General features: G+C 62.6%; 1 protein-coding gene across 1 annotated transcript in view; it reads right to left on the bottom strand.

Moving 5' to 3' along the window:
* The window catches only part of PLXNA1 (plexin A1), a 54,288-nt gene that overhangs the window by 18,787 nt on the left and 10,149 nt on the right, over positions 1-25,352 (bottom strand). Inside the window, exons 4-20 of the mRNA XM_016941857.4 lie at positions 15,125-15,265; positions 13,884-13,984; positions 13,587-13,710; positions 13,352-13,505; positions 12,417-12,516; positions 10,682-10,796; positions 6,438-6,638; positions 4,480-4,576; positions 4,221-4,414; positions 3,967-4,118; positions 3,765-3,885; positions 3,276-3,412; positions 1,912-2,079; positions 1,559-1,652; positions 932-1,171; positions 704-847; positions 69-303 (exon numbers count right to left, since the gene is read on the bottom strand). Coding sequence (XP_016797346.2) covers positions 69-303; positions 704-847; positions 932-1,171; positions 1,559-1,652; positions 1,912-2,079; positions 3,276-3,412; positions 3,765-3,885; positions 3,967-4,118; positions 4,221-4,414; positions 4,480-4,576; positions 6,438-6,638; positions 10,682-10,796; positions 12,417-12,516; positions 13,352-13,505; positions 13,587-13,710; positions 13,884-13,984; positions 15,125-15,265 — 2,518 coding nt within the window. The remainder of the gene's footprint in view (positions 1-68; positions 304-703; positions 848-931; positions 1,172-1,558; positions 1,653-1,911; positions 2,080-3,275; positions 3,413-3,764; positions 3,886-3,966; positions 4,119-4,220; positions 4,415-4,479; positions 4,577-6,437; positions 6,639-10,681; positions 10,797-12,416; positions 12,517-13,351; positions 13,506-13,586; positions 13,711-13,883; positions 13,985-15,124; positions 15,266-25,352) is intronic.

Below are 25,352 nucleotides of genomic sequence, written 5' to 3'. Positions count from 1 at the left end.
GTGTGGGGACAGGCCAGGGCCTGGCTGGGAGGTGGCAGTTGCCCCAGTGAGCCCTGGCCCCAACAGACCTTCCTTGCATTCGAGGGCCACGCGGGACTCCAGGTTGTCCATCTGGAGCTGCAGCCGCTTGAGTGTGCGGTCAGCATCTCGTGACTTGCGCTTGTAGGCGATGAGCACAGCCACGATGACCAGCAGCAGGAGACCCCCGCCTCCGCCAATGCCCACAATGGCAGGCAGCGTCAGCAGGCTGTCCGAGTACACCTGCAGTGTCCCTGGCGAGAACTCGAAGCCACCTGCCCGCACCTGCCAGTGGGTGGAGGCCACTCAGGAGCTTCCCATGCTTTCCACAAAGCTCGGGAGCCCCTCCCGATGGGCAAGACCCACCCCCAACACCTGCCTGTGGGAAAGGTCCCACCGACAGGGGCACAGAGTGGTCACCAGGGTGGAGACACTGGGACCCAGGGCAGGCGCCTGGCCAGCCAGGGCACCACTGGCATGGCAAGGGCTCAGGGTGGGTAGGCAGTCTGGGGGGCTCAAGGAGGTGGCAGGCTGAAGGCTACGGCAGGGCCTGCACTGGAGCTGGGCACCCTCTGAGCTAGGGGTGAGTCTCGGGCAAGGTCAGAGCTGGGGCTGTGCTAGTGGGGCAGGGTCCACAGGTGGGGCATGGCTCTCCCAGCTCCGCACCCCCGGTGGACAGACGCACCGTGACCTTGTGCTGCCCAGTGAGGTTGGGCGCCTCGCACAGCAGTTGCGTCTCCGACACGGTGAGGGTACAGGGTGTGGAGCCGATGAGCACCGTGTAGTTGAGTCGGGAGTTGCCAGGTGCAGGTGGCAAGAGGTTCCGGCCCTGTAGGAGATGGGGGTGAGCCAGAGCCCAGGACGAGGGGCCTCTTCCCTGGCTTGGCCCAGCCTACGGGCAATGGTGACCCACCTTGAGGATGAGTGGGGAGCTGGGCTTCAGCTCCAGCAGGCCAGTGGGGCTGAGCGGCTCCAGTACAGGGTCAGGGTAGTAGAGGAAGGAGGTGGAGTTGAGCACAAGCAGGGAGCGCACATTGTCCATGACGAAGCCCAGCTCATCCGGCCGCTCCCCCAGCTCTGGTGGGCTGCGCACAGGGTTGGCCACAGACGGGGCGCGGCATACCATGGTGGTGTCATTGTACACCAGGCAGCCCTGGAGACACAGGGTGGGGATGCTGGGCGGGACCTCCGCGAGTGGCCCGGCAGCTCCCAGTGACAGAGCCCCTGGCCTGGGGGCTGCCTGCTCCCTGCACAGATGATGCCAGGCACCAGCAGGGCAGGTCCTGGGCCACCCACCCCACGTGGACCAGGGACATGTGGCCTGAAGGAGAGGTGTGTGCAGCCAGCAACCCAGAGCCAGACCTTCTACCCGCCAGGCAGGACAGGTGCCTCCCCAGGGGTCTCTAGGCACAGCCAAGGTTGGCATAAGCTGGGAAGGGGCAGGGGTAGGGGCAGGGGCAGGGACACGGGTATTCCTAGCAGGAGCCCCATCCCAGGTGAAGGCCTGGACCGAGGTGGGCAGCTGAGGGCAGGGACTCACGTTCTCCCTCTCAATGCCTCCATACTTGGCCCGGATTCGGGGTTCATGGACAGTGGCCAGGTTGGTGCCTGTGACCGTCAGGAGGGTCCCACCGCTGGAACAGGACAGGGGTGGGGGGGTCACCAAATGATGCTGGGGCCCAGTGAGCTGGAAACTCGGGCCACAGCTCAGCCAGGCAAAGCCTGCCTTCCCCAAAGACAGGAAACAGGTAAAAGCTCTTGGCAAGGGGTGCTTCCCGGCAGGATAGTACCCCGCATGCAGGAGGGCCACCGCCAAGTGCCCAGTGGAAGAGCTCCTGGCTCGGCGCTGCTCTCAATAGCTGGGGATAGGGAATGGGTGTTGCTGGGCCCCACCTGTTGATGCTCCACTCGGGGTCGATCCTCAGGATGGTGGGGTCCTCGGTGTAGTTGTACTTCACCTCAGGGTTGGTGAGCTGGGCGCGGTTGATGTTGATGATGATGGGAGCGCTGCCAGGGCTCTGCCCGGGGGGTGTCAGGCACCGGATCTCACGGGAGTTCCTCCTGGAGGTGCCCAAGTGGGACAGTGAGGAGCACACGGGTGGAACCCAGGCAGGTGGAATGCAGATGCATTGAGGGACGGTGGGAACAGCGCCATCTGTCACAGGTACTGCCTTGGGTGGCTGCATACTATCACCGCTACTTTCCCTCCCGGGGCTGTGCATGTCTGTCCTACCCTCGCCCTGGCTCCCAGCCCCTTCAGGCCCCCACTGTTGCCCAGCCTGGCATTTGTGACCCGGCCTGCTGCCTCTCCAGGTCTGCTTTCATCACAGCCTCCCTGTCGCCCACACCCACTCCTGGTGACCCTGGCCAGGGCCCCACACCCACCAGGCCTCTGCCTCCCCAGAGGCAGTAGGCAACAGGACCGTCCCACGCACGCCAGGCTGGGAGGTAGGCTCATGCTGCCCTCCCTCTGTCCCTGGGGAGGGCTGGCGAGACTAAGCCCTGGCCCAACCTTCCCTGCCTGTCTCAGGGCCAGCCTCACTCAGCCTGGGCTCCGAGTGCTGGGAGCCCAGCACCCACTCCTACTACCCTGGGCCAGGCAGACACCTTCCCTCTCGGCACCTGTCCCAGTGGGAATACCTCGCCCTATCCCCGCATCCCAGGGGGCTGTGAGGAGACTAGATGAGCTGGCCTGGGTGGGGGTCATGGGGACACCCCACTGGGCAGGCAGCCAGGCATAGCCCGCACCTGGGTCCGGACCCTCAGTTCTTCCACCACTGCCAGGAGCCCCACAGCCACCAGGCCCCCTCAGCTGCAGACACCAATGATTAGTCTGATAACGGGTAATTACCATAGGAAAATATTTAAAGGGACGTTCCATTATCATCCCTAATCTAAAATTATCCACTTCAAGCCTCAGGGCTTTTGTTAAGATTTCTGTTTTCTCTCTTAAAAATTTTTAAAAAATACTTCTTATTTTGTACCCAAGGGATTCCCCCCTTCCCCACAGGGAAGAACCAGGGCAGAGGCAGCCAAGTTGCCCCGCCCCACAAAGGCAGGCCCCACGCCCATCACCGCCCAGTCCTACCACTCTGGAGGTAGCCTGTTTCCATGGTAACCTCCGCCTCTGGGTTTCACAGTGATCACCCCAGCCAGGCTCTCCATAGCCCCGTTGCCCAGGCAACAAGAAGGGGCATGCAACCATCTGAAACAGGAGGAGGGGCAGCCAGGCCCCCACCCCCACCTGCACCCCGTACCAGGAGAAGGAGCAGGGCCGGCCACCGACCGACACAGCCACATCACTGCCTGCGTTCAGGTGGCTTCCCTCGATGCCAATCCAGGTGCCCCCTGACAGAGGCCCACGGGAGGGGCTCACACGGTAGAAGGTTGGTGTCTGCAGGAAGAGGGAACTTGCTGAAACTCTCAGGAAAGTCCCCCTCGGGCCACATGGGGACAGGCCCCACTTGGCCTGCTTACCCCCCCAGACAGTTCCCCAGACTAGGAGCCCGCATGCCCGGGAGCTGCACTTCAGAGCCAGTACTTCCAGGTTTCTCAGGCACAGCCCAAGGTGAGCCAGGGAGCCCTGGAGCTGGCCTAGGCACAGGAGGGGAGGGGCAGCACCCAGGCCGTGGAAAAGCAGTGGCAGAGCATGGCCAGACAAGGGGCCCTGAAGAGGCACAGAAGCCCTGAGCGGCACCCTCTCAGAGCAGCAGAGAATAGGGAGAGAGGGAGGGCAGCAGACTCACCACGAAGGTGAAGCGCTTGGGTGACAGGGCGCGGTAGTGTGGTGAGCAGTCCCGCACGCACACCTCCACCAGGGCGTCATGGGCACGCACGGAGCTGGCGTCCCCGATCTCACAGACGATCCTGTGGGCAGGCGGGCCTCAGGGGCTGCAGGAGCCCCGCCCCGTCCCGTCCCGCCCCGCACACACCCAGGGCTGCACTCACTGCTCCGCACTGATGTACTCGCTCTCCACAGGGCTGCACAGCACCTTGCCCACGCGCACGCCCAGACGCACGTCTTCGAATCGCAGGCCCAGGTTCTCGCCTGTGATAGTGAGCCGCGTGCCGCCCTGCCTCGGGCCCGTCTCGGGGGACAGCTGAGGGAGGCAGAGGCTGGGGTACAGGCATCCCACAGGGCGTAGGGTGTGCGGTGGTGCAGGGCGGGGCATGGGGTGTGGGGGCAGGGCTGGGGGCCCTACCTTGAGGATCTTGGGGTCGGCGCAGCGACTGCTGCCGTGACGCGCGTGCATCCACGATGCAGGTGTGTCGGCAGCGCAGTGGTGTCGCAGGGAGCAGCGGCGCTCGGCCACGCACCATCCGCACTCGAAGCGCGGGTCGGCCTTGAGGCAGAGGCCGCAGCTCTCGCGCAGGGCCGGGCACTTGTAGAGGTGCGCTGTGGGGAGGGGTGCGGTCAGCTCGGGCCCGCCCACTGCCCACCCCGCCGGGGCGCCCACTCACCCTGGATGTTCTGTGGGTTGTCAATGACAAAGTTGCCGTTCCACACGACTGACAGGTTCACTGGCAGGTCGCTGACATCGTTCCCCTCGTAGGAGTACTGTTGGGTGATGGCACCGTCAGGCTTCCCAGCTAAGCGGCCTCCAGGCCTCCCGAGCCTCACGCCCACAAAGCCACCAGGGCGCCAGCTTAGGGGGAAGTTTCTGCAGCCACAACCGCTCCCTCTCCACCCTCATCCTACACAGGACTTCCTTCCTGGCTCCAGAGCCCCCTCTCTCCAGGCTAGCAACCATATGAGGTGCCCTTCCAAGGGAACCTCTGTGCTTCCCACAGTCACCTCTGTGGCACCCCCTTGGAGACCACCTCCAACCACAGGCAGCCTCTGACCACTCCCTACAGTCAGCCAGGCTGGGAAACCAAGACTCCCAGCTGGCCCTAGAATACGCATCAGCATGCTCTGTGAACCTCAGTATCTTTGCTGAATGGGCCAGGACTGCCCTGCCTTGAGGTGGGAGATCTGTGTCCCCGGACTGGGGCAGAGACAGGCAAAATCACTGTCAGGTGCAGCTCTGCTCCCCGTCCCCTCCTCAACAAGGCTGGGCCGGGCCCAGGGGAACTGCCCCTCCCCGGGAGCCTGGCTAGGACTCCAGCTGTGCCCCACTTTCTGCCACAGATGACCTCAACTCTGTTCCCGTGCTGGGACGGTGCAGGGAGCCCAGCATCTCCAAGGGGCGGCCCGGCAATTCATCATTATTTTATCTGCAGGAATTTAATTGGATCCTATCAAATTCCCCGATACTCCCTCTTCCCTTTAAACACAGCTGAAGGGAAGATTAATGTGGGCCTGGTGAGAAGGGAGGGTGGGGAGGGAGACGCAGGTGGAAAGTGCAGGGCAGGCGAAGAGTTGGTGATAGAGCAGAAATGTCTGGAAAGACTGGACGGCAGAGAGAACTCCAGATAGCTGTGGTGGCCAGGAGTGATCCTCATGGCTGACCTGCAACCCAACCTGCCCCAGGAAGCCTGTTGTGACCCTCCAGACCCTACCCCACACTGCTGGGACAGACCAGGGGTCAGCCAAGGGGCTCCAGACCTCTGACCCCATCAAGGCCCTCCCCAGGGCTTCCAGGGGATGGGGTCCAGCCAAGGCCTTGTCGACAGCCCAGTGCCCCACACAACAGCCCAGCCACCTGCCCCTGCAGTGAGTTCCAGGAAGCCCACTGCTCCCTGGATCACACCCGTCCTGAGCAGAAGGGGAGACAGAGGCCTACTGGGAGCGCAGGACTTCAGCCCAGGCCTCCAACTGCTGGGCAACTGGGCCCCACTCCCCCACCACTCAGGAAATGGCTGGTTCTATAGAGATCCCGTCACTGAACGCACTGCACCTGACAGTAGAGCTTTTCAAACACTATTGTGTCAGATCTGAAGGTCTACGCATGCTCGGACCACAGGCAACAACCATCTGCTAGTGTGCAAGTGCGGGCCAATGGGAGTGTTTTCTGCATTTGGCCAGGGATGGACGGAGCCATGCGCTCTGGCACCCAGACCTCTGCCCTCCGGGAGCCACAGTGATGAAGGCTGGCAGCCACCTGGCTATTCCTGCACACACTCAGACCTGATGATCAGCCCATGCCTGGGACCCACGGATGCTGCAATGTGCGAGTTCCATGAGACTGGCTGCTGTCCACTCCCACATTCAGGCTGCTCCCACCACACATCTGGGTGCTCTCAGCAGCTACCAGGACAGCATGGGCCCCCTGCAGCCCACTTGCCCACATGACCCAGGCACATCTGAAGGGCCTGGCAATGGCCTGGGGAAGCCAGGAGTGGCTTCTGACTCATCAGAGATACACGTGAGCACGTGCACTGCCCTTTATGAACAAGCACACGCCAGGACCCAGGGCCATGAGGATAACCGGCCCATTCCAGCTCACAGCCCCCAGCCCCTGCCCTGGCCACCTCACCGAGGAATTCTGGCACTGCAGGCTGGAGCTGTTGAAGCGCAGGGCGGTGACACGGGCCGGGCTGCCCGGGATGTGGAAGAGGCACTCATATCCACGCTGGCCTGACTGTGGCTGTGGCAGGTTCCGTGCGGCCAGGGTGATGGGTTTTACCACTCCCACTGGCACGTAGATCTGCGTGGAGGGCAGGATCTGTGGGCAGTCCTGGGGATAAGAAGAGTTTGGCTGAGCCCCGGGGCGGAGACCAGTGAGCAAGGTGCACCCCACTACGCTCCAGATGTGCACTGGGCCTGTGGTGCTCCCAGCCAAGCACCAATGTGCCCATTTTATGCACTGGCAAACTGAGGACCGCTGGCTGGGACAGTGACTGCATACTGTGACCCAGACAGGCTCTATTACCTCTGGCCCCTGAATGCCCTGCCCCATGTTCTAGGACCCCCACCATTCCAGAGACCAAAGGAGCCCCATCTGGCCAGCAGCTGAAAAGGCCCCAGAGGCAGAAGAGATTGGGGCTCTGGGGCTGCAGGCTCTGCGCTGGGGGCCCAGGGAGTGTATAAAAATAGCCAGAGCCCAGCAGAAAAACAGGCCTGGCCTCTGGGGCCAGCATTTCGGCAACAATAACTGATGCAATGGCCTGGCTTCCTTGCAGCATGGCTGCTGCTGGCCTCAGGAGATGGCCCCTCGGGAACACTGAGAAGCTGGGCTTTAAATAGGGATGCTGAAAACAGGCTGTAATCCCCAAGCCCTGCAACAGCCCCCAAGGCAGGCAGGAAGGCCCAGGCCCAGCTCTGCAGAGATTTTCCAGGACCCAAGAGGGGGCCTGGACTCTGGCCTGGCCCCTCAGGAGCTCCAGGGAAGCAGAGTTAACAAGGCCCAGCTGGGCAAGATGACCACTAATCTCTGGGTCTGCAGGGATGCTCCTGTGTCCACTGGGGAGAGGCAGGTGGTGGCACCTTGCAGCTAGGGCCACTGGCCCCAACTTAGGGGCTGCACTTGCAACTCTGTGTTCCCAGAACAGCTGCAGCCGGAAGGCACAGGCACGCACAGTGGCCATACCTATGCTGTACCTCCCTGGCAGTCTGAGGCGCGCCCAGTGACTCTGCATGCTGAGGCTCAGGCTGGAGTCTCATCGTGACACGGGCCACCGTGGGCCTTGTCACCTTAGGGCCCCAGCCATGAAAACGGGTGGCTCAGGGCACTGAGACTCCTTTCAGTCCAAGCTAGGCTGCCCGTGAGCGCCCGAGAATGGTCAGTCTGAGACCAGCTGAGCTGCCCCCACCATCCAACCAACTGAAAAATGCCCAGAGGAGCCCAGGCAGCTCAGCCTGCAGCAAGCCAGAAGGTGACTATGGTGAGGGACGGGCTTTGTTGGTGCCTGTAAGTTCAGGAAACCTCTTGGCCGGTAGCACGAGACATGAAGCTGGCTCACCTGGTGTGAGGTCTCAGTCATGGCCCACCCCCAGAACCCAGGTCCCAGCCAGGAAAAAGCACCACCCACCCCAACACCAGTGTGAGCGTGTGGGCCCAGCACGCATCAAGGCCAATGTGGCTGGCCCCTACCTGCCTGCCCCATCACCCTGAAGCTGGCCTGTCCCCTCGCCACCCCTGCCCTCTGCCAGGGGCAGGAAGCTGACTGGCTGCCTGGGCCACACCCGGTCCTCTCAGGTGCTCCCCATACCCCCACCCCATCTCCTCCCCAACACCCAGCTGAGTGAGAACCCAGGAAGCTCGGCACCCATGCGGCCCACTGAGTCAGGCCTAGGCTGAAACTCCAGGGATCACCTGACTCGACCTGGCCTGACTCTGACTCTGACAGGAGGCCTGCAGTGGCGTGGGTCTCCTGGGATCAATGACAGCTCAGAGCCAGGTCCAGTTGTCCCCAAAGGCTCTGATTACAGCCTCTTCCCCAGTGCATAGTCTCCCCGGTAAAATGCTGGAGGTCCTTCTTCAGAGCCAGGTCCGGTTGTCCTCAAAGGCTCCGATTACAACCTTCTCCCCAGTGCATAGTCTCCCTGGTAAAAGGCTGGAGGTCCCTCTGGGAAACGCTGGGGTAAGATTAACAGGGTGCATTTTGCCAGCGCACAAGGCTCCTTCCTCAAGGGACCCCAGCCTCTCCTTCAAGCAAGGAGTCTATAGACTTGCTCAGATCTGGGAGCTGACTGGCGGGGCATGCAACTGTTATGCGAAGACACGAACCACACCCCTCCCTTTCTGCAGAGTCCAGAAACAGGCATTTCTAAGAGAAAGTCCCGACTTCTCAGCGTGTCTCATGAGCTCAGCTTCGGTGGGGGCTCCACGTGGGAGCCCTTAGGCCCTGGCACACAGCACCAGCTGCCTCCATGGCCCCAGTCTGGCGGCCCTTCCCATCAACATGCACAGGCCACTCCGCCTTCAGACAAAACACACAGACCCCAGCATGCAGGCAGGCACAAGAAGAGGCCACAGAGACCCCCTCCCAGCATGGGGGCAGGGGGCGGGTGGTGGCCTTGGGGGTTAGGCCCGGCTGTCTCAGCAGGAAGCTGAATGTAGTACACTCCTGTCTCAGGGGGTGGCCCGAGGAACCCACCAGAAACAGAGACGGAAAGAGGGCTTGTGGGGGGGTTGGGGGGGACTGCCACTGGCCATTGTTCCCTGAGTCCGGGAGGACTCACGTCACACCCCTTAGGAACGGCTCCATAAAAATCTGGGACTCAAGCTAAAAAAAAGAGTAAGTATTTGTGGAGAGAATCCACTCCCCACATAGTCCTGCGACCCCACACGTGCCCCCAGCCCAGCCCTGCCTGCTCTGCCTCCCCAACCCTGAGGCCCAGGGCCACTACTCCAGGGGCCACTTCCTCCACTCCCCAAGGGTGCCTCGAAGTTCATGGCATGGATGGGGAGGGCTCAGGGAAGGCTGCCACTGAGGAATTGGGCTATCTCAGCCCCAAAACCATCCCAAGCTGTCCAGGGCCCTGCTACCACCCCTGACGACCACTGTGCTGCCCCCCACTGCTCGAACCCTGGGCTGCGCACAGCGCCAGAGCCACTGCATCTGCACATCATCCCCACAGTGACTTCACGCCCAGCTCTCCCTGGCCCGAGAGGCCCCCAGGACCAGCTCTCGCCTCAGATTCCACCGTGGGCTCTGCCCACACCCCAGGACACCTTGGCCTGGCTCTTCAGGCAGGCCGCACCCCCAGAGAAGCGCCCCACTGTGTCCCTGGCTCCTGCACACCCACTGTTATAGGCAGTCACCCTGACACAGGCACTGTGGTCCCTGCTGCCCCGGGCTACCCTCCACCGCTGTCCTGTGCCCTGATGTCATGCCAGGGAGCAGAAAAGTCCAGTCCAGAGGGTGACGCTGGGGGCCAGGGGACCTCTGTGAGAAGGGACCCAGAGGAGAGAGGGCCACCATGCAACTTCCTCAGCCCCCAGCCCCCAGCCTGGCAGGGAAGTGCAGCCCGCTGCAGCCTCCAAGGTCTCCCTGGCAAGCAGAACCTGCCCCCTCCAGCCAACAGGCAGAGTGTCCACAGCAAAGGAAAGGGACCTGGCTGCAAGTCCCGGCTCCACACCCACAGCCGGACCCGGTGGGGATGGGGGTGGGGGCTGCCACAGCTCCGGCCTCAGCTTTGCCACTCAGCACCTGTGGGCCCTGGGTCCTGCCCTGTCCTGCTACTAAGCGCCTCAGGTTCCAGAAGGCACAGCCCGCTGTTCATAAAGCTAGTGCCTTGCCCAGCCCGGAATAATTACTACCTAATTACTAGCAATTACCACTCAGCGCCTGGCGACTCCAGAACCCACCAGCCTTCAGGCACGCTAGGCCGGCAAGCTCCCCTGCCCAACATAGAGGCCTCTGTGCCTGCCCAGCCAGGCACCCGCACTCCAGGCTCTGCCCGCACCTGCTTTGCAGCCTGACAGTGCCCCCAATTGCACCCAGTAGCCCGTGTCTGCAGCCCCCACACAGAGGCCCAGGGACAGAACTCATCTGAGGCTTTTCCCCCTCCCTGAGTGTCACGAAGGACACCCAGGGGTCACCAACAAATACCACAGGCCTGACTTCAGGCCAAGACAGTGACCCCACAGGCCTCCCAGCTGGCATCCAGGGTCACCTCGCTGACCCAGCCTGGTGGTGCGTGCACCACACGGTGACATCCCAGACATCCACAGGTGCTCCCTGGGCCAGGCCTCAGGCAACACCCAGATGGGATGTCTCAACCCAGTTCTGCTCCACCTCTGAAAACCTGACCCTCACCCTTGCCCGGCCTTACCTCAGACACGTTGACACGGCCCTCCAGGAAGGCGCAGTCAGCCACGTTGTGTGTGCACACGTGGCGGTATTTGCACCAGTGGCAGGGAAAGGAGCCGTTGACACAGGACAGGCAGCTGCAGGGAGAGGGTGGGTGCTGAAGCCTGGGGACCCGCAACCACGTGGAGTCACCCATGATCAGAAGGACACTGTGCCGCCCCTGCTGGTATTCATAGTGCCACCTCAGGGTCTTGGCACTGACTGCTCCTGGCCTGGAAAGTTCTTCCCCCAAACCTGAATGTGGCTGCCTCTCTGCCTCCTCACACCTCCCCGACAGCTGGAGGTGTCTTGCCTCCCCACCTTCTTGCCTGCCCACCCTCCTGACCCCAGGCTCCCTATCCTCTTTGCCGCTTTTTCCTCCAGAGCCTTGATCACCACCTGACTGCCAGCCAGGCATGGATACTCGCATCAGAAATGTGTTAGTGCAACTAAGGAACTTCATTTTAAGTCTTGACTCCTTTTGGCAAACTTAGATTTAAACTGAAGCAGCACGTGCTGCCACAGAACTGGACAGGGCCATGCACATCACCTCCCTGCAGAAAGCAGGATCGCTGGGGCAGGAGCTTGTCTGTTTCCCTGTGACGCACCCCAGGGTCTGCCAGGCTGGCCACTGTAGGCGCTCTGCCCACAACTCAGCCTTGCACAGGGCTGGCACCTTGCCATCTCAACAGCCTCCAGGAAGACACCACCTCCATCTCCTCTCCAGGATCTCCTGACCCGCCAGCTCCCCCACCGCCCTGCTTCTCCTGTAGCCCTCGGCCCCCTCCAGGCCTCTGCCCCAGAGATCCCCCACCCCACCTGGGACAGGAGATGCTGCATCCTGGAAATAAAAAGCCTGCTTGGCTCACGGCAGTTGCTCCACAAAGAGCTGTGACAGAGTCCATCTGTGAGTCAGTCAACGAACAAAAGCATACCTGAAAAGCCACGCACCTCCTGTCTCTGAGGCCAAACCCTACTGCCTCAGCCTGGGTCCTCTGGTTCAGGGAAGGAGTGAGGGCTCTCCTCTGGGCTCACAGTGGGACTCACAGGAGGCCCCCAGATCCTCCCATCCTTCCTCTGAGGCTGGGGGTGCTCACAGCCAAAATGGGCAGCAGGCATAGCAGCTGCCTCCTAGACACACTCCCTGCCCAAGCAGGGGGCCTGCACAGGGGCCAGCGCCAACCAGAGGGGACCTGGACGCTGCATCGTCCAACAGTAGCCTGCCACAACCAGAAGCAGCAGGTACCCAGGGGCCGTGTCTGGGCCCCTGCTCAGGCCCCCAAACCAGCCCGCAGCTCCTCCCTGAGCACCTCCCCTCCACGCCAGTGCCCATGGGCCACTGTCCATATCACGGTGGCAACATTGCACAATGTGCCCTTGCAGCCATACACAGCCACCTAGGGCCCTACAAGATCCCTGTGGGGCAGGCACTGCCGCCCACTCTGACTGCTGCTTCCTGGTACGCCTGCCCCAGCCTCAGGCACCCTCTGCACTCATGGCCTTGCCCTGGCTGGCTCCTCTACCTGCAAGCTGCTCTCACAGTGGCCTCTCCTCCCTCCCTGACCGCCCAGCCTCAGGAGCCCCAATCATGGAATCACCATCTGCTGCCTGGCCACATGAGGACAGGTCTGCAGACAGCGAGCACAGTGGGACCACAGGGACGGGAGTGGGGCAAGTAGCCCAGGCCCAGGCGGGCGGAGGGGCCTAGAGACACTCACGACTGGTGGACGCTGCAGTTGTAGAAGACGAAGTCCACAGACGCAAACTTCTTCCCTGTCTCCTTGGACTTTAGGTAGAGTTTCACCACCCGCTGGTCTCCTGCACGAGCAGCATGGCTGAGTCACCAGGACTGCTTGCCCAGGACTCCCGCACAGGGCAAGTCCAGACAGGGGAACAACTTGCCCGGAGACCCTCCTAGCTGCCACCATCAGTCGCATCAAACACGCATCCAACCCCCTCAGCCCCCAGGTGACCAGGGCCTGGGATCTGCCCTGCTTGCCTCCTGCTCAGTGTGAGGGGTTGAGAACCGCGAGACTCTCCCCAGGCCCCCAGGCTGCCTGCTCCTGTGGAAGGGCCTGCAGAGCGACTGTCCAACGGGCTGTGGCAGCCAGAGGGGTCCTGCACCCCAAGTCCCCATGAGACTGTCCCCCACCCAACCTGCGCCCCACATAGCCCACCCCTCACCCACTCCCACCTCCAGCCTGCAGCCCCCCACAAGACCCCAGGTCTCCGCCATGTGGTCCCTTCATCCCACCTACCCTGCCCTGCTCTTCCACCCTCTGGGTCACCATGGGACACCTAAAGACCTTAATGCCAGTAGGGATGGCAATAATTATGGTAGCGGAGGTGAAGTATGCTCATGTGTCTATGTCTATTCCTACTGTAAATGTATGGTGAGCCCATAAGATAAATCCTAAGAAGGATGTATCCGCTGTCCACCTCCCTGGCAGGAAGGCTCTCACTCTGGCTACATGCCTGGAGGGTTTTCTCCACTCCCAGACCAGCAGGTGGTGAGACCCCCACCCATATCAGCTGTCAGAGTGTCACCAACATGCCCTTGGAACTGAACAAGGGAGGCACTAAACAGGCGGCAACTGGATTGCAGCCCTGGACCTGGCCAGGCAGCGGGCACCATTGTGTTGGGGCCACTCACCCTGGCCCCGCGTGATGGGCGCCACCTCCCGGGCGGAGGGCGAGCGGCAGTGGATCCGGCCATCCTCCAGGACGCTCTCAGATTCCGTGAAGTCCTCGAAGGAGCAGTTGACGCCAGCTGAGAGGTCAGGCACGTTCCAGGCCTGCAGCACAAGCTGGGCAGGCAGCAGGAGGCATGGTGAGCAGGGTCCCCATGGCTGTCCCCCACCCCTTACCACCTGGGGTGCCACACTTACTGGGACCTGGGACATGGTGACAGACACATTGCGGGGCTGCACAGTCAGCTGCACACACTGCAGCAGGTCCGCAGCAAAGCGCTGGGGCTCGTCTGCTCGCTCACAGGCGTCCCGACGCGAGCAGCTGCAGGCAGACGGGTTGAGGCTGGGTGGATGGGGAGACCTACGGGGCCCGCCTGCCAGGCGGGACCTGGGCAGAGAACTCGGGGTGGCTTGCCCTGCACCAGGCTCCCCCTCCCCCACTGTGAGACCACCATGGCCCTCCCCGCCTGCCCCTGCCCACCTGCCCAGACTCACATGCTGTGCAGGACACACCAGCCACAGTGGGGGTCCCGTGACCCCAGACACAGCTCACAGGACGTGTACTGCACACAGCTCTCCACAGGCACCCGCGTCACCTGGTGTGGGGGAGGTGTCAGGCCCCTCCAGTACCACCCCAGGGGTCCTTGACCATCCTCACCTCTGACTCCCTACTCTGCTCTCCTTAGGCCCGGGGAGGCCCTGCACTTGTTCTCAGTCTATTCAAAGGCAGATCTGGTGACCCTGCCCTGGCCAAGCCAGGTCGCACAGGTCAGGCCTCTGCCCTGGAAACCCAGGGGGCAGCAGCCAGAGAGAACAGTCCATATGGGGTGAGACAATCAAAGAAGCACCTGCAGCTTCAACCAGAGTTCCTCTCCATCTGTCTGGACTCCCTCCCAGCTCTGAGCTTCCCCAGCGATCAATGGGCTTGGCAGGTCCCAATCCTAAGCTCCAATGCAGGCCCAGACAATGCTCAGAGGGGCAGGCTGGGCCCCAGCTCACTCTGGCTCCTTGGCTCAGCCCAGCATCCCAGTGCCCACGGAGGCACGTCCCTGAGGTCCCCAGGAAGGCAGAACCCCACTGCGCCCAGGAGGGGCAGAGGAAAAACGAGCCAGCCAGAAGGGGAGGGAGGCTTGGCCTCAGCTGGTGTGCCCAACCTGGCCCCACCTGCCCCATCTGCCCACCCTCCAGCTGCCACGAGGTTACCAGGTTGGGCCATAGGGCAGGGGTGGACTCCAGGCAGGCCAGGCCAGGGACTCAACTCCATGGCCTTACAGAGCTGGGCCAGGCACCAGGTTGGGTAGACCAGGCCAGCCACAGGCCCCGTGGGCAGACCCACTGGACAGAGACCCAGCCCTAGGCCTGAGGACTCAGTGGCCCAGTACACAGCCCAAACCCTCCAGTGACACCTGCCTCTGAAATTGCTCTCCTTCATACATCTGTTTCTGTGGTCAGGAAGTCAACAGGGGAGGGGTGGGAATGCCAAACCCAGCCCAGGAGAACATGGAGGCAGCAATGAGGCTGTGGGGCCCCTGGTGACCAGACCGGTTCCCCTGCAGACCCAGCCGAGCCCACAAGTCTGCAGGAAGGCAGAGCACAGACCAGCTTGAAACTACTTTCACCAGGAGCCATGGACGCCCAACTTGTGATGTGGCCCCACCTCTACTGCTCTGTGACTGGGGTTCCTGGTAGGAGGGCCCCCACCTTCAGCCACACCGTCTGACTGGTGCAGCACCCACCTGCTTCTCGGTCATGGCGTAGAGGTACTGGTGGTTGGGGCTGAGGACGAGGTCTCGCAGGATGGGGCTGCCCTCCTGGGCCACGACGCTCTCGTAGGCCAGGGCAGGCCGGCCACCGGGGTTTGAGAGGTCCACCAGGATCTGCGGCAGCAAGGGGCCCTAACTGGAGCTGTGCTGATACCTCCCTGACCCAGCCCCACCCCCCACAGAAGGTCAGGGGTCTAAAGCCCCTCCCTGAGCTGCCCAGACAGGCATGAGCAGAGAGGACCAGCGCCAGCCATACTCACTCTCCACATCCCCAGCCCCAGCCCCAGCCCCAGCCCCAGTGCAGGGCAAACTCAGACCCCAACAGGCCAGTCTGTGATTCAGCCCCTTTAACAGTCAGCAGAGGCCAGAAGGTATTGGGGCCTGGAGACAACCACAGCCCAGCACCCACCACGGAGCAGCATGGCCACACCCAGGGTGAAGGCTACAGGAGTCCCACGGGTGCCTAGCCATCCCTGGGGCCAGGCTGGGCTTTTGAAGGAGGGATGTTGGTTGTGGGGGGCAGAGGCCAGGGCTCACAGGAAGTCTAGGGCAGTGGACCAGTAGACTCCAGAATGGGGTGTCCTAGGGGTGGGGGCATCCTGGCAAGGCAGTGGAGGAGGGTGGGCGTCTCATCGGCATGGAAATGTATTCCAGATCCCAAACAAACCAGGCGTTAATTAGCCAGCTCTTCTCCGCAGCTCGCGATGCTGCAAGTATTTTTAGTTGCTTTTACCAAACAAATGTATTTAATTAACAGAGAGACCCACGGGGCTTTCCAGAGATGGGACTCTTGGGGCGTGTCTGCCCAGCTCTGAGTCCAGGGTAGGCTCTCAGGCTGCGGGCTGTGGCCTGCTTCCCCCAGCCTGACCCACTCCTGCTCCCGCTCTACCTCTCCACTTCCACCTCAGGGCAGGGGCCTAGGCCCAGACTCAGTACCCCTCTTCTGTGTCCTCACTCCTCACGGTTACAGAGCAGGGCAGGTCCAGGGCAGCAGGGCCCAGCGAAAGCCCTGGTTGGAGTCCGATCCATCAGGCCTGGGCTGAGGGCGGCCGGCCAGGGTGGGGCGCTGTGTTTCTGAGCCAAAGAGGCTGTCGGCTGGGAGAGGGGGAGGGCCGCATTCCTGAGCGCCGCCGGCCACCCCCCACATCCGCTCAGCTGCCTCGCCACCAAGCAGGCTTAAGTCAAACCAGACCCGGAAGAGTGGAGCCCAAAGCTGGGCAGGGGAAGAGGCGGCCAGGATGGGCCCAGCTGCACTGGCTGCAGGGCCATGGCCCACGGCCTCTGGGAGGAGAGATGCAGGGACAGTGGGAGGCCCAGGAGCAACCAGGCCACAGCCGCCCAGCACCCCTGCCGGTGGGGCCTGGACTGCACCCACACCCGCACCAAGTGCACCCGTGCCTGCCTGCCCTGCAGCCACAGCAGGAGTGGGAGTCCTTGTTTAAGATGACCACTGGCCCAAGGCCTGCCCGACAGACGCTTAGGATGCCAGCACCACAAACCCCCTGCTTTGCTCTGGGTCAGTGGCCAGAGGCAGGTACTCAGACCCAGGCGGATGCCAGCCAGGACCAGCCTCTGGGCCACAGTGCCTGGGTCCAAACCTCTCTCTGCCTCCCTCAGACAGAGTTGTTCTGAGGATTATATGAGAACCAGGCCAGGTGTGCCAGGCGGGAGCAGGGAGGACCCAGGGTGGCCAGGCCCACAGCAATCACCGCACCTGAGCAGCCAACCACACATCCAAGCCAGCGGCTTAAGACAGCCACCAGGGAGTGGGGGAAGGAAGGCGAGGAGGGCAGGACACAGACTGGGTGGAGGCTGGGGCAGGTATGCCCAGTGCGCAGACCTGCGGCTCCAACCTGGAAGACCCCGGTTAGGGACCGCGATTCCTCTCATCTCCTCCATCCTCACAGCCCTGTGGATATCCCCAGCGGCTTCCCACTGTGAAGCCCAGCCCCAGCTCCCCCTCCCCTACCAGCACCAGGGGATATGGCCCCTGGCCCCTCTTGCCCCTGGTAGCAGAGCCCCTTCAGCCTGAGCTGATGGACCCTGGCCCGGCATGCAGGGAGCACTTGAGAGGTGTCTCAACAAGGACATGACCCACCTCCCTAACAGCCAGGGCCACATGATGCCGGAGCCTGACCCTGGCCCGGCCTGCAAGGCAACCACCCACTCAGGGTTGGGGGCACAAATGTCACACCAAGGGGTGAAGAAACGGGTCAGAGAAGGGCAGGTCCAGGGGGCACACCAGCTCCAAGAAAAGGAACGGTGGGTGAGGGGTGCAAGGAGGGGTCCCAGGAAGGGAAGAAGCCATAGGAGCTTCTTCTGAAGCTGGGCCCCAGGCTCCAGAACGCCCCGCTCCACCCAGCAGCATGCCGACTGGACAGTTGGCTCTGACAGCTGCAGCCGGGAGCACACGCGTCCAGCTGTCCATCCGCCATGTACCCATCTGTCCACCCACCTGCCACCCCCACCCCTTCACACACACAGGCTGGGCCCAGGGAGACAGAGCCCCAGGAGAGGCCATGGCATGGCCAGTGTGAGCGGGGCACTGGGGAGGCCACTACGGCACAGCACACCAGACCAGAGGATGGATGTGACGCAGGTGCAGGCCCCACACTGTTCACTGAGGCGCCACGGTCCAGACTCAGCAGGGCCCCTGTGCACCCACACATGTTCTACAGGGCATCCAGCTAGGACAATGGTCCCCAGGACATGTGTCTGTGTCCTAGCCAGAGTTCAGGGTGAAGGGCCTGTGCAGCCAAGCCAGCTTTATCAAACCACACAGACAGGAGGTAAGCTGAGACTCACACAGCACCTGCCAGAGGAACCTTGGGCCCTGGACCCGCAACTGCACCTGGGAGGAGTACAGAGGCTGCTCGTAAAGTGGGAAGGGGGAGCCAGTACCCAGCAGGAGGGTATTCCAGGAGAACCAGAGCACAGGGGCACAGACGGCAGGTGGACCTGGGGCCAGAGCGGGTGGCAGGACAGAAGGGCACACGCCGGCCGGGAGCCCACGTGCCGACGCCCACACCCTGGCCACAGCTGTCCACTTTCGGGCCACCCGCCTGGAGGCAGCCCACCCTCGAGGTGGCTGGGCCCAGAAGCCCCTCCCACAGCAGCTGCGCAGCTGGCAGAGCAAATGAGAGGCTTGACGTGTCCCGGGCATGGGAACGGGCCACAGGCATGCCCTGGAATCTTCCCCCAGCTGTCACCTCCTTGCTCTGCAAATCTTTCCCCAAAGACCACCAGAACCTTCCACGACTGGCCCCAACAGCCCACCCTCCCACCTCCCAGCACAAACCAGGAGCTGGCGCTGCCCATGCATGCCGCCCCCTGCTTGAGAGGACCCTCCCCTTGACCCAAGGGGCTTCAGCAGAGCCAGCAGCCTCCCTGGATATGCCCCTTGGCTGCACCAGGCCCCCACCCATCCCTGGCTGGCGGAACACGGGATGCCCCCACCTGCTTCTGCCTGGACCATCTAACCCTGGGGTACCTGTCCTACATGCACACGGGCAAGTCGACCCTGGGCTTGGAGCCGAGACCGAAGTGCAGTCCCGAGGCCTCTCAGTGCCCAGGCCACGCCAGGCATGGCCCTCACTCCTGGACTGAGCACCTCCCACCACCACAGGGCTCACCTGACCCTCCCCACAGATAGGCCAGGGAGCAGGTTCACCCCTTTGCCCCCAGGACACAGCAGGCAGGGCTCAATGCAGGCCCCAGGCTGGCCCTGCTGGCTGTACCCACTCCCATCACCGCCACAGCCCTGGCCAACTGCTGCCGGCGGGTAGCTGAGGGCCCGGCCAGGTCAGCTGTCCATCCCGCCCAGAGCCAACAAAGGGCCCATTCTCCGGGCTGAGGGCAGGCGGGGGTGCCGGGAGGATGTCTGGGCCACCCAGGCTATGTGCCAGGACCGGCACGCGCCCCAGCCGCCGGGAGGCAGGGGGCTGCCCGGCTTGGCCCTGACCTGGCAAGGGGAGTTGCCCAGCTCTGCCTGACCCATGATGGCAGCCAGGGGCCTGGCCCTCCCTCTTCCTGTGAGGCGGGGATGCACCTGTGGAGCTGCCTCCTGGCCCCAGGGCTGGGAGGACAGGACAAGGTGGGGACAGGCAAAGACCAGGGGCAGCAGCTAAGGAGGTGCCCACACATGGAGGCCTCACACACTTCTCAGCCTTTCTGCAGAGGCAGCTGCCAAACCCGTCCCCAGCCTGAGGTGGCCCCAGGAAGGGCTGCCCGAGGGGCAGGAGCCTCTGCTGCCCTCTCTTCTCAGGACCCCCACAGGGTGCAGAGCCCACCTGCCCCTCCCCTTCCCACCCAGAACTGCACAGCTGAGGTAGGCCCCAGCGGACCCACTCCCAGACCCTCCTCACCCCTCACAGGACTGCCCCCTCCTCCAGCTGTGGACAGGTTCTAGGCCTCCTTCCTGGGTCCCCACCATTCTCAGAAAGGCCAGGAGGAACTTGATACTGGAAAAGCAATTAGCAATTTCCTCTTGGCAGTAATTGGGTAATTAAAACAGGATTTGCAGGAAGCCCGAGGGCTGGAATCAGGCCAGACACACCTGTCGGGGGAGAGAGTGTCCTAGGAATCCCATCTCTTCCACCCCCAACCCCCAGCACACAGGGGAGAGCAGAGACTGAAGTCAGGGTCCTGGCAGGTGAAGGACAGCCAGGGCTGCCTTAGACAGGCTCCAGCCTGCCCCAGCAGCAACCCCTCAGCAAGGAGTGGACCTCCCCAACCCCTGGTCTCATCTGCCAACATCCACCTCATAGAGCTGTGTGAGAATTCAGGAGTTCATGGTTCCAAAGGGGAAGGGAGGCATGTGTGCTTGGCCCTGCTGTGGGGCAGATGTGCACAGCTGCCTGGGGAACCTAGCACCCAGCTGGTGAGGCCACACCTGGTGGGGCCACCGTGAACCACCGTAGACCGCACCACCTCAGTCACATACCACTGCCTGGGCTCCGGGCTAACCTGGGGCTTGGCCAGAGTCTCCGCCACAGCCAGGCTGTCACCAGCACGGGTCCTGTGGGGACACAGGCAGCAGGGACCATCTGCCCCAGTGTCTTCCCTCAAACCCACCAGCTGCCTGGTGCCCTCTCTCCTCCATCCTGTTGTGACCTCAGTGCCACCTCCAGCTCTGACCCTAGTGCCACCCCATGGCCCTGGGCCCTCAAAGACCCACATCAGCACCTACCCCCCATCCAGCTGGTCCTGCCACCTTCTCTGGTGAAGTGACCCACCACACAAGCATAGTGTGCCCGAGGCAGCCCCTGAAACCCCAAAAGGCACAGTGCGCTTCCCAGCATCCACGGGGGCACCTCTGAGCTTTGGCCCTCCTGTTCCTTGTCCCCAGAACACCCTTCCAGCAGACCACCCAGTCCCCTGGGTTGTTCCAGCCTCCATACCCACTGCACGCTGCCAGCGCCTCCTACATCGTGGTCTCTGCTGTGGTTGGGACCACAGGCCCCATGTGCCTGTGGGGGAAGGCGACTGCCCGGTGTGGAAACTCACAAGGCCGCCCCTGCCAGGCTGGCCATGAGCCCGAGCACACACAGGACGGCATGGGGAAGCCACTGCTGCCTCCACCTTATCAATGGTGTTGCGGGGCCCGTGCCCTGGCTTAATCCTGACTGGCTTAGGGCTCTCCGTGAGTGCCCCATGGGTGGCCCTGCCAGCCACTGGGAAGCAGAAGCGATGCTTATGCACCCTCGCACACCACCAGCTCTGGGACGGCACTCATTATGCCCACAGGGCAAACAGCAGGTCGCTCCCTGCATCCTCATGGCTCGGCCCACAGTGGCCAACTACATCCAGGAGAGGCGGAAAGGGGGCGGGCACACGCTCACCAGGAAGCACAGGTGTTGGCAGATTACCGTGCAGGGCCCCGTGAAGGGGACTGGGACTGCTGGCAGTGGCAGCACACACTCAGGCCCCACAGAGAGCAGCCATGACAGGCAGCTGGCTCTGCCCCATCCCACCAAGACTACCAGTGGGGGCACAGCAAAGACGGACCCGGTGGCCTGCCCCAGAGCACCTGCTTCATGCCCATTGACCCCACATGCTGCCGGGCACTGCCACAGGCCGCCACCAAGTCCTTCAGCAGCAGCAGAGGCGGTCCCAGAGAGTTAAGGCAGAACAACAACAGAGGCTCCACAGCCTTGCTCCCAGGCTGAAACCCAAAAGAAATCCATCCTTCTGCCACAGGAATCCACACACAGCCATGCTTACAACAGGCCTGCAAGGACTGGCAACACCATGGCCATCCAGAGTGGGCAGGATGCACAGGCATGTGTGCTTGAAACACGCAACATGAGGACATGGCATGCACCACAGCTGCCCACAGTAAGGAAGAGTCTTGCCAAGCAAAAGATGATGACTCAACCCCAGAGCCCACATAGCAGCACACGGCGTCAAAGGAGCCGGCCAGGGCGGTCACCCTGGGAAGGGAAGGACCAGGAGGGGCTGCCAGGGATGGTAGGTGCCTATGCTCTCCCGTGACACACCCCCAATGCACGCTTCCATGTGTGTCACTTCCATGTGGCGTCTGTCACAGGCTGACCATGCAGGGCACAGGACCCTCCTGCAGGCTCGGGAGTGGGCTGCATGCTGCAGGTGCAAGGGGCACATTCCCAAAGAACGCCAACAGTGCAGCACAGGCTGTATCTGGGAATGACTGTAGGCTTCAAGGGCAAGTCATTGAAATCAACTCCCCTTGTCCCTCCCTCAACAACACACGAGATGAAACTCAATGGTGGGGGACAGCAGCCTCTCCACGGCTAAGGGGCTGGGGGCTCAGTCCTGCCCTGCACCTCCCTTGGGTCGGGGCTGCCTGTGGCCAGCACACTTCTTGCCCCCCCAGCTCCAGCTCTTTCAGGACGGTCTCCTACCACATCCCTGGCACAGACCCTGGACAGGGAGGCTCACTACAGACCTGAAGAGGCTCAAGCTGCCAACCCCACAGTGGGCACCTGCCACCAACTGCCTTGCACTTGCGTGGGCTGTGAGATGCCACTCAACTTCCAGAACTTACAAATTCCAAAATCCTGCCTGGGGTCCGGGGGTATGAGGGGAGTGCAAAGAGGCCTCTAAAGCATGCTGGAAGCTTCTAGAGCAGTGGGGCCTCTAGGGGGCAGGTGTTCCTTGTCCCCAGGCAGCCCAGGCACACAGCAGGTGCCCAGCTGTCTGCAGAGAGGAAGATGGCCGGGCAGAGGACACCTCCCACGCTGCGCAGGGCTCCAGAGGCTTCGCTCCAGCTCCAGGCCCCGCAGGCCACCATTCCCGAAGCTCAGGGATGGCAACTAATGCCACAGGCCTCCTAAGCACTTCAGAGACCCAGCTGCTGCAGGTCCCGCCACTGGGAACCCCTAGGAGTGCTGAAGAATGGTGGGGACCAGGAAAGCTGCAGGAGGTGCTGCAGCATGAGTCCTGAGGGCCCATGAGCACAGGGACAGGGGCCAGCCAGGCCAGGACGCACACAGGGAACTGCAGCTGCAGCCTCTGTGCAGGGACCGCCGCAGGGAGATGCTGTGATGGCTCATCAGGGGTCAGCTCCAGAAGGAACTTCAAGCCCCAAGACTCCCTGGGGTATGCCCAGATGCACCCAACATCCAGGGAAGGAAACCAAGGCCCCAGAGGATGGGGCTTCACCAGGGCCATGCCTCAGAGCCCAGGTGGGTGGCTTCCCTAAGCTACTCAAGGCCACAGTGCAGGTCCCTGGGCCACAAACTGGTGGCCAAAGGGATGCTTGAGTTGGTCCTGTTATACTCTCTTACAACGTGGATTTAATAACCAAGAGATCTCACACAAAATACAGGTTTCCAGAATCTTGAAAAACCGGGTGCTCAGGCAGTCAGGCCTACATTCCCTGAATGGGCAGGCTGGGCCTCAGCCAGGGGCTGGCTCCTTTTGCCCCGCAGCAGCAGCAGGACCAGAGCAGGGCTGGCCTCGGGTGCCCGTCAGCCGGCCCACAGGGCAAGGCTCTCCCCAGCTTCCTCTGTAGGGGGACGGCACCCGCTCTGCAGGCCGGGGCCTGTGCTCTCCCCTCCCATGGGGGTACTTGGGCTGATGCTACAGGACCCAAAACAGGGGCTGCTCCTGTGAGCTCCTGACATGGCCCGGGGTCCCCAGCGGCCACGGGAGGAGCTGGGAGCAGGGCCCAGGAAGTTCGCTGAGAGAGGCACCCCAGGGGGAGAGGCTGCCTCTGTGGCGGCAGAGCAGGTGCCAGGCAAGGCTCTGGTGAAAGGAGGGGGGACAGGGGCACCCCCAGTCAGCCCCATAGCCGAAGTTGGCAGGTCTTAAATTAATCAGCTACAATTTTACACCACAACAGTTTGACAGGAACTGGCCCGGGGCCAGCCAAGTCCCTGGAGCTCCCCAGACACTTTTTAAAGCCCGGAAAGGACTGGCCTGGGAAAGACAGGGAGTGGTCAGCCTGGCAGGCCTGCCCCTGGGTCAAGCGTGGGCTGGGGGTCCCCAGGGCCCAGCTCCAGGAGACCAAGTGAAGAAGGCAGGAGGCGGGGCCCTGTGCTCTGAGAGCACAGCCAGGCCAGCTGCCTCAGGGAAGGAGAAGCCCTATGTGAACAGGCAGGAGGGAGCCCCGGGGCCCGGCCCCTCCCAAGGCCCTGAGAGCAAGAAGGAGGCAGGGCAGCCCAGGGGCCGGGCTCAGCATGGCCCTCCTTACCCTGGCTCTGGACCCTGGACCACAGCCAGCCCCACACACAGGTTGGGTCAGCATGACAAGGAGAGACGAGGAGAAGTGAAGTTCTGCTGCCCCCGGGCCAGGCCAAGTAGAGGCCTGTGTGGCCAGCGGGGAGCAAGCATCCTTCACAGTGGAGCAAGGCCAGAGGCCTCGCACTGGAGTCTGCAGGACATAACAGAGCCGAGGCAAGCAGAGTAGGACTCGAACCCAGGCCCCAGAACAAGTGAGGGTAGATCTCCTCCTCCTGGCCCCTCACCCCAAACCCAGGGAACCCTCTGCCCATGTGGCCTGTGGTGGGAAGTTAGGCTTTGAAGGTCCCACGGTAACTAGGGAACAAGGGAGGCAGAGCGGATGGAACAGGCAGCCACCCCAAAATGCACCCACAGCAGCAGGACCCCCAGCCAGGTCGGAGGGCAGGAGCTAGCCAGACAGCCAGGGTCTTGGACTGTAACACAGGTGGGAGTGGGTGGCAAGGGGCTCCTCAGAGAGGGGGTCACTGAGGAAGGGGCCTAGCTCTCAAGGCTAGCAGAGAACTCTGCCCAGCCTCCTCCAAGGAACCGCAGAAAGGGAGGGAAGAGCCAGCAGCCCTGAGCACCTGCCTTGAGCACTCAGTTTCCCCACCTGTCAAACAGATGACAGGCTGCTATGAGGCCTCTGTAGGGTGCTGGCGCACGGTCAACACTCATCACACACCCCAGGCCACACGAGCATGCCAGGTCCGCATGGTACGAGGAGACACCAAGGCTCAGAGAGGCTGGACGGCTTGCTCAAGGCCACACAGTGGGCAGGAGAGGGCTGGGACCCACACTGACATGCAGCCATTTGCATGACATTGAGGTTCAAAAACCCTGCACGGGACATGCCCAGCTGCTGGACAGTTTGAGAGCAGGTGGATTTGGGTGAAAGAGTACAGGTGGCAGGTTCTTCACCAACATGACCGTGTCTGCATCCAGGGGGACAAAGCAGAGGCATGCCTTGCCTGGGGGGGCCTCCGAACAAAACTCAGACCCAAGTCCCCGACTGCAGACTCTGCCAGGCCAGCAACCCCTGGGCACAGCTGACCCCAGATGCTCCCAAAGGGTGCCACTCACACGTGGCCCACGGCACCCAGCCCAGACTTGTTTGGGGGTGGAGGGAGGCGGTACCCAGGATGGGTGCTGGGAGGCAGGTATGGGCACCTAGAGCCTCTGAGGAGAACTTGGGGCTCTGAGGGGTGGGGGCCCGGCCAGGGTCACCAGGAAGGAACTAGCCATGTCAGGCCATGAGGACGCAGCCTCCACCTTCCCAGCTGCACCATCCAGCAGCTGCCCACAAAGCCAGGCTCAAGGAGGCGCCTGGCCCAGGGAGCAGAGGACAGGCTCCACCCATGCCTGCCTCCCTGAGAATGGTCCTCCTTGGGACTAGGGCTGGGAAGGGGAAAATTGGGAGAAGGAATGGGGGCAGGAAGAAGGGGAAGAGTTGGTAGAATCTCAACCCAGAAGCAGCCTCTTCCCATAGATGGGCCCAAGC

This window comes from Pan troglodytes, chromosome 2, assembly GCF_028858775.2.
Source record: "Pan troglodytes isolate AG18354 chromosome 2, NHGRI_mPanTro3-v2.0_pri, whole genome shotgun sequence".
Taxonomy (NCBI): Eukaryota; Metazoa; Chordata; class Mammalia; order Primates; family Hominidae; genus Pan; species Pan troglodytes.
Note: the sequence above shows the minus strand (reverse complement) of the source record. Positions and strands in the feature narration are given on the sequence as shown.